Here is a 12,461-nt window from a genome sequence, read left to right on the forward strand (position 1 = left end):
TTGAATGCATCCAGAGGAGGGCAACAAAGCTGGTGGAAGGGCTGCAAGGCATGTCCTGTGGGGAGCAGCTGAGGACTTTGGGTTTGTCTGGCTTGGAGAAAGGAGACTGAGGGGCAACCTCATTGCTCTCTACAGCTTCCCGATGAGGGGATGTAGAGAAGGACATGCTGATCTCTTCTCCCTGGGATCCAGTGGCAGGACATGTGGCAGCAGTTCAAAGCTGTGTCTGGGGAGGTTCAGACTAGGTATTAGGAAACATTTCTTTACCAAGAGGGTGGTCAAACACTGGGACAGGCTTCCTAGAGAGGTGGTCGGTGCCCCAATGCCTTCAATAATATGCTTTAACTTTTGGTCAGCCCTGAAGTGGTCAGGTAGTTGGACTAGGTGATCATTGTAGGTCCCTTCCAACTGGAAGTATTCTTTCTGTTCTATTCAGGTATGCAATACAAAACTGTATTTGGGGAAATGAGTCACTACCTTGAATAATCTTGCTAGTTACAGTGAAACTTCATCCCACGTTGTACCAGGTGGTGGCAGAGGAAAGAAAAGATCTGTGTTTTTCTTAGCAAGGTGAATCAGAGCTTTGCTTTGTGGTAGCATAGCACAGCCCTCTGAGGTGAATACAGTCTTATAATTTGTGAAGATAGGGAAAGACAGAGTTTGAAGCAAATAATCAGAACATAATAGCAGATGTACTGAGTCAGAGTACAGGTCCGTCCAACCCAGCAGCCTGTCTCTGACAGTGGCCAAAAAATGACAGCTAGGAAAGAGGAACATGACGAGCATGAGTGATGATTCTTGCAGGTGATCTCTCAGCCCTGAAGCTATTTGCAGCACGAGAACTCCCTGAGCCAAAGGTTGCTTCTGTATATTCAGAAACCTCTGAAGCATTTCCACCACATTGCCTAATTCCCTTTGAAAACAAAGGAACTTGTCATCCATGTCCCACGGCAAGCACTTCCACAGCTTAGCCAAACATTATGTGAAGAACCGTCTCATTTTTTGTTGTCATTTTGAACCTGCTTCTTGCTAGTTCAGTTTAATGCCCAGCTTGTTTGAAAAGGACAAACAAGATATTCTTCCAGTTCTCAAGAAAAGTGCGTCATGGATACTCCGTCCTTCATAAGTGCACCTTTGGAGTCTTTCTACATACACCAACAGTGTGATCCATTTGCCTTCTCCATAGACAACATACATCAAAGTCCTTATTTCTAAGAATGTTTTGTTTGGGGTTTTTTGAGTTTTCTTTTTCTTGCTCTGAACAGCAAACTGTTGGGTGTGGGGGATGTAAGAAGCATCTTCTCACCAGCTGAGACCTTTTGCTCTACTGTTCAAGCACCCCTCAAGGTTCAGCATGACTGGCATCTATAGCCTTTGTTATGGAGAACATGAAACTACATGGTATCATCACCTTTTTTTACCTTACTTATGTCATACCTTTGTAGTGATGAATGGTTCTCAGTATACAGTAACGTTAGCTTGCTTATGATATGATTCAAATGTAGTTTGGTTAATGAAAAGTCAACTGTCTTGTAGTTTGGGATATTACTTGAGGACTGATGGAGGGAGATAGTTCTCCCAGTGATGAGACAAAACTGTTCTCTGCTAGTCATGCAGATGAGGAGGAAGGACAGCTTGGTTGAGAACACAGGATTGCAAACAGGAAGAAGATTATTCCATGTTTCTTTGAAACCAATCCCAGAGGAACCATCTCCCAGTACTTCCATCCACATTCCTACCCATGCGTTGGCTGGTTGTACAGCCAATTGCCTCCATTCGTGGCAAGGGCTGTGTTTGTGATAGAGGTATCCTTACTAGCAGGAAATGAGCAACCATGTCTGTTGTGTCTGAGCTCTGAACTCTCATCAGATGGCATCGGGTTTTGTCACCACTGACTGGGATTAATTTGAAAACAGCTTTTTGCTTTGCTAACAAGTTAGTCACTATGTTTCTTGAGCTCAAAAGCACTTCTTGTGCATATTGTCCTATGAGGAAGTGACTAAACAGCCTATCATTCAAAATACAATGAATTGGGTTTTGCATATTGTGATGTCTTTTCCAATTTGTTATTTTACTGAAATAGCGTAGTGGTGGGGAGAGGCGGTGAACAATTTTGGAACATTTTAGAAGCTTTTGGAGGAGCAGACAGAATTCCCTGCAGCTGGAGGGGTATTAGAGGGATTAGTGCTTGTGCATGTTGGGTGATTTTTCAGTGCATTAGGGGAAGCCTTGCAGAGACTGTGCCAGTATACGCTGCTTTTAGTTTTAGTTTTCTGTGCAGAGGTCTGTTGCTGCTTTTCAGTGTTTAAATGCATCATTTATCATGCTCTTTTTGCAGGTCTTCCAGAGAGCCTGAGTTATTCTCACTTGGACTATCTGTAATATGGGCAAATAATATAATATTTCACAATTATATATTACACTTAAAATTTTAGAGCTCTTTGACAAATCACTGTCTACTGGGAGGTAAAGTGAGTTTTCCTCTCCCCCTCCATTTATGGTATTTCAATTAATATTTCTAGAATCAAAATACTAGTGCCTGAGCCTACTTTGCAGTCTACATCTTTTGTTGTAGTGATTAACTTTGATACTGTAGGGAAGCCTGTGCAGCACCACTGATGTAGGTAACCATCGTTTTAGCCTACTGAGCTGGCAGTTTTCTCATAAAGATTAATTGTTAATTTTTTTTTTTTTACTATCTCATGTTTGAAATAAGCAGAGCATTTTAGTTTTACTAGTAACTTGCAAAATATAAAAAGAACAGTTGGGGTTCATCTGTAGGAAAAATGGCTGAAGACCAACTTTAAAATTTCAGATTAGCAAAGAAGCAAACTGAAACCTGCGTGGAGAAATTATTGCCTCATGTACCCAGTCTTCTGCTGTTAATCAAGAAAGGTGTGGGGTGGTAGGAAGAAATAAATGTACTTGGTTCCCCTACAAAACTCTTGGTCATGACCACAGGTATCACCGATGTCCTGGTATGCCCAGGAGATCACTTCTTTCTCATCTGTGCAAGAGGAAGCAGGAGTTCAGGGAACTCACCAGCCATCTGATAGGATTTTACTAATAACAAGTACATCTGCACTTCACAACAGCTCTTGCAGTTCTGTATTTCCTCCTTCCTGTATTTTAGTCTTCCAGATATGTCATAGCTGTAATTAATGAGATGACTGCTGTAAAATTTGTTGCTACTTCACTGGGAGGCTTTCTTTTTCCTCATTTTATTTTTTTATTACTAGCAGTTAAATGACTGCCTGGTAACACCACCTTTAAAAATAAGAGATAGGGTATCTTGGGGACTGTCAAATGACTAGCATGGCTTATAGTTCATATTGGACAATTGCAAACTTGATAGAGAAATTTAATATATTATCTATGTATTTTGTGCATTTATTTATATAGATGGTGAAGAAGTGCCCAGAGTGCCACAGTGATGTGAAGAAGCAGCGATTAATCCAAGTTTTCTTCTGGTCATAGTCTCACCAACAGAAAGTACTTCATGTCAGCAGAAAGAAATCACTGCACTCTGGCTCTCAAGCTGAATGGAAGCAGGATGAAGGTTCACTTATATATCTCTGATCCCTGGCTCTGGATTACATGCTGTGCACAAACTCATACCATTTCTTCCTACAAAGGTGATCAAGTCTGAAAGGTTTCTCTCTTCAACCACCAGCAGAAGACAAAGCAGAATATTGTCCTCTGTTGGAACTAAGAAGGTTAATTTCTTCCTTATTTTAGCCAGTAAATGCTACTGTGGCCACTCTTAGGCCGAAATTTTATACCCTAGAGGCGGCTGTCATTCATGGGCCCATCAGGTAATATCAGAGCCTGGCAGAGCCCTAGCTACTGCAGTGGAACTGAGTTGGCTAAATAAGAAGGCCAGGCTACCCATCCGTATTGCACTGGTGTTCCTGGAAAAAGTGATTCACATTCATTGGTGTTTGGCAGCAGCTGCTGTTTCCAATAGCAGAAAACACTGAAAGGATGTTTTTCAAAAACAAATTCCAGCGGTTGGATAGCGAGCAGAAACACTCCCTTTCATCTGCTGTGTACCCCAAAGCCTGATTCTTTCCATTGTGCTGGGATTTTTCAGAACATGCTTCTAAGAAGGCTCTATTTTCTGCTCAGTACTGATATTTCTGCTGTCCCTGTGTTATCTGATGTTTACTTTCCAAGAAGAAAAAGGAACTAATTGACTTAAAACTTTAAAATAAATCAAGTTAGATGGGTTAAAAAAAAATTCCTTAATACTTCCACTCTCTATGAGTAGTGGGTATAAGTGGTTAACCTGAAAAATTGTATCAATTTTAAATCTTCAGTAGCTGCTGTAAATTAAACTATAAATCAAACCATTTTTGTTTTAATTGAGGTTTGGTTGGTTTGGTTTGGGGGTTTTTGTTGTTGTTGTTTTTTTGGTTTGTTTTTAATTTTTACCAGATATAAAAACATTGGGTATTGAGTCCCAATGGCCCTGGGAGGAGTGAACGGAAAGGTTTATACTGTGGGATTTTTGACACTTGAGTATTTTTGTTTGACAGCAATGAGCAAAGGATTGTATTCTCACTTGCTAATTAGTTTTGGAGTTCCTGTGATGACAGAGACATTGCATATAGCAAATGTTTTCAGAATTTTCTGGGAGAATATATTCTTTAATAGTTTTAGGGGTGTTTTTTTCCTCAGCCTGTAGGTGGATTTCATACCAATGGCATTTTGGAAAATTTTATGTTAATAATTGATAACTCAAAATTGAAAAGTGAGCTGCATTTTAACAAAAATTTCAAAGGTTCTTATTTCCCCCTGTTATAGAATTCAAACCCAGTGTCACTTCAAATCTCATTGTTGCTGGGAGATTGGTCCTAATTGAGAAATTTCTTTTTCCAGATTGGAATCCGCTTTACATAGAAACAACCTAGTAGTGTGTGTGATGCTGTGCCTCTCAGGCATTACAGTGTTGAGTAACATGTGTGTATTCAAGTCGGGGTTCACTGTGGTCAGACTATCTGAAGAACAAGAAAAGTGGTGTTCTTAAATGGCAGTGAAACAGGAACTTTCCATACTTCATTGAACTGACAATTAGAAATTTGGGGCTAGCATATTCTGACACGTTTAAATCTGTGAATGAATTTTACCTTCTATCTATTCTCACGTATCTATTCAGTGCACTACTGACAGGGGTTTAGATTCTGAAAACAAGAATAAATAATGCCGAGAAAGCCCTAGATATTTGAATTTTAAGTGGGAAAAATTACAGAAAAAATATATGTATGTATGTATACGTTGTAAAAATGAACAGAAAAAGGGTTGGAGCAATGGTGTCAAGAAGGTGGTAGCATTAAACTCTCGTCCTTCAAAAGGACTCCGAGTTTTGTGGCTTGGTGACTGTGTTATGTTTAATGATGGAAAAGCTACATTTTGCTGGACTGAAATCTAGCCAGAAACATGGAAGAAGACAGCTTTGTTTCCCAAAAAACAAAGCAACTCCATACCTGAAACGTGCTTCATTATATTTGCGGGTCAAGTGTTTTTTGTTGAGGTCGCACCTTCACAAGTTGTGCCCTGAGTGTTCTTTATCATCACTTGTTCTCTTTTGCTTTTTTTAACGAGTATAGCAATAACTATTGCATTACAGAAGTTCAAAAAAGCGTGGGGGGTGGGGGGAGCTGATGTTCTCGAGGGGGAAAGCAGCTCAGGCCAATGCTGATGTTTTGCAGTTGGCAGCTTTGGGGCAATCTGAATTGTCCGTGTGGGGTAAGGCTCACAGCTGCTTCCGAGCAGGTCCCTGTGACTTCTTGTGGCTGCTCATTTTGAATTCTTGGTGCGTTCTCTCAGCCTGGGTGAGGAGTGGAATGGGAGCTCTTAAGAGCTGAATGAAGGCTGGGAGTAGTGAACAGTAAAATGTTACTTAGTGGTAAGATAGTTCAGTGCCTTGTCTACTCCGTGAAGTCTTTTCTTTGGGGAGAACTGCAGCTTACTGCTTATGCCACTGGAGGGAAACCACAGCACAGGACATGAGCTTTGAACATCTTCAGAGAGGCAGTGAAATGATGGTTTTGTTTAGGTTTGCCTGTTAAGAAATCATCTGCTACGGGCTGCAAAAATGCTGTAAGATCCAGCAAGACTGAATGAAGCACTTAAAAGGTATGTGTGATTTGCTGGGGCAAAAATTATTACACTCTTTTTTCCTCTCAACTAGAGTAGTTTTCTAGCTGTTCTTTGTCCTTGCCACTGGAGTTGTTTTAGGTCTGGAGACTGTTCCTACCTGGAATGGTCTGTTGCTAGTGAGACAGGACAGAGAACTGTGTTAAAAATATCTCGGTGCCTTCAAGAGATTCACACATTCCTTCTTTTATTCTGAAGCAGTTGGATCATCTTGCTGAAAAGATTTACTGTTATATGCCTTCACTAGCTGAACCCACCCTGACAAGCTCTGGAACGCTTCAGTGTCCTCGTCAGTGAACCTGCCATGTGCAGAGGGAATTGATTTGGAGTTGGTCTGGGTTTGTTGCTGCTTTCTGGTGGGGTGGGGGTTGCACTGTAGCAGGTCTGGAAGTCTTGGTTCCCTGCTGTTGGCGTCTCGGGCAGGACAGATGGACGCTAACGCGTACTGGTGACGGGAGAACGTCCAGTCGGCAGGAGGTTGTCCTTGTCTGTGCCTTATCCGCTCATCACTTAGTTTTAGTTTTAATAATGAACAGAACTTAATGATTCTGTCATTCCTGACCTATCTTGGAGATGTCTGCTGAAGAGTTATGCCTGTCAATTGGGAGGGGGTTGGGGAAGCAAGCTGCTGCACCCCTGACCAGTGGTGAGCAAATAGGCTTTTACATGGTATTGTCCTTCACCAAGGAGTAAACCTGAAGGAACTCCTCTTGTGGGAGAACACGATTCTGAACTTGAGGGCAGGTCTTAAGGCCTCTACTCTTGTAGATCACTTGGTGTCACTAAATAGCAGCACCGTTACCTGTTAGGAGAGTGTTTATGCTGGGGCTTCCAGGGCATTCTTCCCTGGTTTACGGGAGACGCCTGGCAGCGATGTTATCTGACCTGCGATCAGCTCTCCAGCCTCTGCCCAGCAGCTGAGCACTGTGTCAACCACACATTCCCCATGGCAGCTTGCTCGAGAATCACTTCTCACCAAGGACAGTGCATACGTGTTTCCACTCCCCATCTTCCAAAGAAATGTTCAGAGGCTCGTGTGTCACCGAACCTTTGGTGACTTCAGTATGGCCCTCCTAAATGTGTTCAGAGTGCTGCTTCCTCCCACGCCTGCCCCAGCAATAAAGCTGCTTCCAATGAAAGCTTGAAGAAGAGGGTCTCCAGGAACCAGCTGTCAGGACATGCTGCAGATAGCAGTCTTCTGTCATCTCGAAACTACTTGAATTTACAAGAATGACAGATGGAGATCGTACATTATTTATGAAGACCAGAAAGTGAAAATAAGAATTGTTTCAGAAAAATCTATGTTGTTCTGTGTGAGTAAAGGAACTGATCCAAACTGAGTGCTCAGGGAGAGGAAAACCTATCACGGACACTCCTAGCTGATTTTGGGAAGCAAATGACACACGAGTTACAGATCATGAAGGAAGTAGATATTAATCTCTCTTTATTGCCCCTGCATTGCAGTGCTATGACTATACCTGCAATATTGTCTCCAATTTTAGTGACGTGTCATCAAAAAAAATTTTCCCACTGATTTTCCCAAATAAAGCTGAAAGGACTTGGGAAAGAGACCAAAAATAACAAAGCAACTCTTGTGTGAGGAAAGAGATTAATTGTGTCTTTGCCTGGAGAAGCAGCTACTGACGGAGAACAAGGAATTTCTTTGCTTTTTGGATTTTTCTCTAAATATTAATAAGAAACCTGATTTTGCAAGAGTAGTTTCGAAAAGCTGTGCTGCTGGACAGCCTGAAGCTCTCAGAAGTGTGAAGTGATGTCCTGTGCGGGGAAGTGAAATCAGAGCCATGAGAATATGATGCTGAATTCCTTTTCTAAGCTCCCTCCATGGGTCAGAAAGTCAGTAGTGAGTCGAATTGTTGCTTTCCAGTGATCGGGCAGTGACCCCGTAAACCCGTTCTGGGAGGTTCATTGGGCAAGTAAAAAAACAGACAGAAAAAAGATTAATTGGAGGTTGTTGTTCTCCCAGACTCTTATCTCCCTAGAAGGCAGAGATTGCCTGGGGAAGCCCTTTCTGTCCCATTGATGTGGTATTTCACTCTCTGAATATCAATCTGATGATTTTTTGTCGTTGTTTAATTCGGGACAAAATAAATTGACAATGCTACACTGCGGTATGGTGAGGAGCTGCGTGCTTAGAGTTTCATGGCATATTAGGTCCGTCCCAGCACTTATTGTGGCTAGGATACAGGACTGCCACGAGGTGCCATCCAGGAGATGCCACCTACGTTCGCTTCACACGTCTTGTGAGTTCCTCTGTCAGGTGTTCTTAGCAGGCAGCACAGGAAAGGGTGTTAATGGGGTTTGGCGGTTTTCTTTCAATCAAAGTAGAATACCGAGGGAGACAGGGAAGAAATGAAGCCGTTCAGATTACTTTTGAGTAATCCTTTTATGAATGTCATGGTATTGACTGTTCATCACTTCAAACCGACTCCCAAGCTTGCAAAAGGCTGGATGACCTGATTTTTGTTGCAACTTCTTGGAAAAGTCTAGATGTGTCAGCGAGAGGGCTGATAACAGGCTAAAGAACCATGTGAAAACCATGGTAGGAAAACTGAGATCAGCTTTCTGCCTGCCAGAAAAGGAAACGTGCTGCTGTTGCCCTAGGGCTTCTCCAAAATGCCAGGCTGTTCTCGGCCGGGGTGAGCCTCGGGCAAAAGACGTCTTGCTTAAACTTTCTGGCTGGGTAAGCTGCAGTGCAGGGCTTTGTGCTTGATTCAGACTAGGGGCGAGTTTCACCCAAAAGAAATACCCTCAAGAGGATGTGCCTCAGTCCCATGGGAGTGCTGGAGGATTAATTGATACTTTTAATTACTGAGATGATGCATACTGATGAAGCAAAGCCCTAGCAGCCCTTGGCTCAGGGATTATGTCAAAAGGCGTTACAAATCATCAGGACTACTTTGGGGAGCTGCAAGTGACTGAGATAAACCAGCAGTAGAATTAAAATCTATTTTAGAGTGGCCTGTGAAAATCAGCCCATCACCTGTTCTGTGTAGAGCACAAATACCTGTGGCCCTGCCTGTGCCCTCCACTTATTCAACAGCGCTCTCGGACCAAAACATTGAGCCCCTTCGATTCCAGCTAGAGTCAGAGTTTTTTCTTTAACCACGATGGGTAGAAACTGGTCTTACTGGAAGGAGCTTTGGATTCCTTCTGACCATCGGGGTTTACTTCCAGGTAGCAGAAAACTGGGTTTGATTTTCTTTCTTTGTAAATCGTGTGTTTAGCTCTTGTAGATTTGATCTTTAACAGTGTTAAGAATAAAGTCCAAGAGATTCACCATCTGCAGATCCACTGACTGACAGCTGGAGGGGAAAGGCTTATTCTGGTGTTGTGGAAGGCAAATGCTCAAATGTTAATTCTCTGTAACAATATGCAAAATAATTTGGCTGCTGGCTCTTGAGGAGAAAAACCTCCACGTCCTCTCACCTCCTCACTATGGCTCCTTCACGTTTCCAGAGGCTTTGCATTTGTTTTTTTGAGTGCCTGATCTGGTTTTGACTATTCGCGAATGCCTGTCCAGAGAGTCTCTTTGAGAATGAGATGCCGCCTCCTCCTCCTCCTCGGGGGTTGCTGGAGGATGAGGGGAGGCTGTCGGGGACGAGCTCTCTGTTCCTCCTTCCTCACCCACAAGTGCCCACGCGTCTGCTCTAGGTACAGCACAGGTTGCTCTTCAGGACACCTTCTAGACAGTGTCTGGGTGTAAACAGGGTGTTCGTGCCTGGGCTGTATGCGTGGGATAATATTAACGTAAGAGATGTGACTATACACGAGGGGAACAAGTGTGAAAAGAGTATTTGGGAACACTGAGTGTTGAGACGTGAGGACATAAGGAGCCCAGTTCTCACAGAAGAAAGATACTGCTCTGTAGGATTGCAGTTCAGACCCACAGCTTGGTCATACGTGTAACAACTCTAAAAATGTAAGGAACACCACGGATTGGGGTGTTGGGCCTCCCAGTGCAGAACAAAGTACAAAATTTTCCAAACTAAATTTTTCTGTGGTGCTGTATTTGGTGTTTGATACTCATAACTGTTCACTTGATGGGGCAGAGGACACTTGAGAAAAATACAGATTGTGACAGCTGCCAGAGAAGCTTATTTAGAGGATGTTGGGCTGGCTTATAAAAACAGTCTCTATTCCTTGTGGACAGCTGCATTCCCAAGTGGAATTCCTTTGTTGTAGCCCAAACAATGGTGGGAAATGTGTTCAGAGCCCCAGCGTGGGGCAGGCGAGTACTGCTGTTTTCCGAGGCGGCGGCTGGTGTCCTCTTCGTCAGAGGTCTTCAGAGCAGACAGCAAAGCCTGACCTGAGAGCAGCGAGGCTATAAACAGCAGTTCCATGGAAAATGACCTGTGGGAGGATATTTTAGGCCCTTCAGTGTCTCCACATGGCGATGCTTGAAGTTGTGCATTTTAAGCAAGTGTGTTTATGGATTAGCTACTGTTTTCAGACTGCTCTCTTACATGTCTGTCTTCTGCACAAGCAAGGCTTTGCTGGGTGATCGTTGTTAGCCCTGTTTTATCTTGAGAGATAGTACTGGTGGTGGTGCTTTACTGGTATAAAACCTGCTAGCTGGGTTTTTTCCTAGTCATAAGCCTGTTCAACGTGCCAAGCCAGGGATGTCAGAGCCCTGCTGGTGGCAAGGGGGTGGCTGGGGGTCCCGGGAGCTGCGAGCTGTGCCGATGGGAGAGGGCACGAGGAGTTTGTGACCCAGGAACCGGCAGAGTTTATGTGACGGGCAGTGGCAGCAGCCCAGCGTGCAGATCACAGCACGCTCTCTTGTGCTTTTCACAGATGCAGATGGCAAGCTGTGACATTAACAGGGGTGTAGTACAAAAATCATCAGATTTCCCAGCTGAATACTCTGTGCGTTAGGATGTGATTTGTATGTAGGTGTGTTTTCTTCTCTTCCATTGATTGGAGAGTTTAAAAATGAGAAAAAAGCTAAACTTTTTTGTCAGCTCGCTATTTGGAATTGGTTGCAGCTTTCCCCTTCTCTGCGTCATTGCACCGTTTTGCTGATAGGAGAGATGGTGTCGGGGAGGAAATGAAAAAGCAGGTTTTCAGGTACAGAAGACGCTGTGCTCTTCATGGGCTCGGGGAGGTGCTCTCCTGCTTTTACACCAAGGACTAGGTAAATTCTGTGCTTTTTCTCCTTCTCCCTGTGACTGCGGTGGGGGGGGACCAGAGCAGCTACAGCTGGAACGGAGGGACGGTGAGCTCTCCACCGTGTGCCTTTCTAGCACGTAAAGCACTTTGCAGAGGTGGCCGTGGATTTTTTTACCTTCAGAGGGAACCTGGTGAGCCGGGGCAGGAGGACAAAATCTGATGTATTTAAGCAGGGGCAGTGCAGAGAGGGCAGGCACCAGTAAATGCACTCCTGTGTGGCTCTGCTAAGCACTGTACATCTAAGGCTAAATTCAGTTTCCCCTGAACTCCTTGGGGTCCAAGACTTATGGCAAAGTGTCACCTGTAAGATATTGAAATGCTGACCTGCTCAGCTGCTGGGTGCTGTTAGCCCATAAAAGTGTTTTAGTGTTACAGTTGGAGTTAGTGTCATCCCCAGTGCTCTGGAAAGGAGAAGGTTGAAGCTCTGAGCCGGCTTCAGAAATGTATTACCGGACCACTAAAACCTGGGCTTTTTTAGCAGGGTTTGTGCCCTCGCAGCGTGCGGGAGGCTGGACGGGGGTTGGCACATCCTGGGGGGGATTCAACAGCGAGAGACAAGTGCTCTTCTTGCGAAGTTATTTAGCATTTACAGCCAGGGGAGGGAAGCGCTCGCAGGGGCATTTCCCTGCCTTTTCCCCCCCGCCTTTGCCTCCTCGCAGGTAAAAACTCTCTCTTTCCCCCCCCCCCAAGAGTTCCGTTGTTTGACGTGCAAAAAGCAGGAACGGGAGGGAAAAAGGAGGTCGGGGAGGAGCGAGCGCTGGGGCTCGGCGGGGCTGGACGGGAAAGCGGAGCCGGTGCCCGCCGCGGCGGCAGCCCGGGAGGGGGCGATGGGGGGGGCGGGCGGGCCGGGATGCCGCCGGCCGCTTGCGCAAAAGGGGTCTTTCCCAGGGGCTGGGGCTTATAAAGGTGCTGCCCGGCCAGGGGAGAGGAGCGGTGCGGTGCGGTAAGGGTCGGGGATGCGGGGCAGGGTGGGGGGGAGCCGCTCCCGGGGGATGGGATGGGATGGGGAGGGAGGCCAAGGCTTCTCCTCCACCATCTCGCCCCCTTCTGCCCCCTCCTTGGCCGCAGCCGCTGCTGTGGGTCCCGCCCGGGCTTGGGGGGGGCTGCTCGAC

General features: G+C 44.9%; 1 protein-coding gene across 2 annotated transcripts in view; it reads left to right on the forward strand.

The window, feature by feature from the left end:
• The window catches only part of RTEL1 (regulator of telomere elongation helicase 1), a 51,883-nt gene extending 47,955 nt beyond the window's left edge, over positions 1–3,928 (forward strand). For both annotated transcript variants that reach the window (XM_010569452.1, XM_010569451.1), the window contains exon 35: positions 3,403–3,928. In XM_010569452.1, the coding sequence (XP_010567754.1) occupies positions 3,403–3,434 (32 nt within the window). In that variant the 3' untranslated portion in view covers positions 3,435–3,928. The remainder of the gene's footprint in view (positions 1–3,402) is intronic.
• Positions 3,929–12,461: the final 8,533 nt, after the last annotated feature.

Source organism: Haliaeetus leucocephalus, unplaced genomic scaffold (genome assembly GCF_000737465.1).
Source record: "Haliaeetus leucocephalus isolate CR32 unplaced genomic scaffold, Haliaeetus_leucocephalus-4.0 Scaffold273, whole genome shotgun sequence".
NCBI classification, from domain to species: domain Eukaryota; kingdom Metazoa; phylum Chordata; class Aves; order Accipitriformes; family Accipitridae; genus Haliaeetus; species Haliaeetus leucocephalus.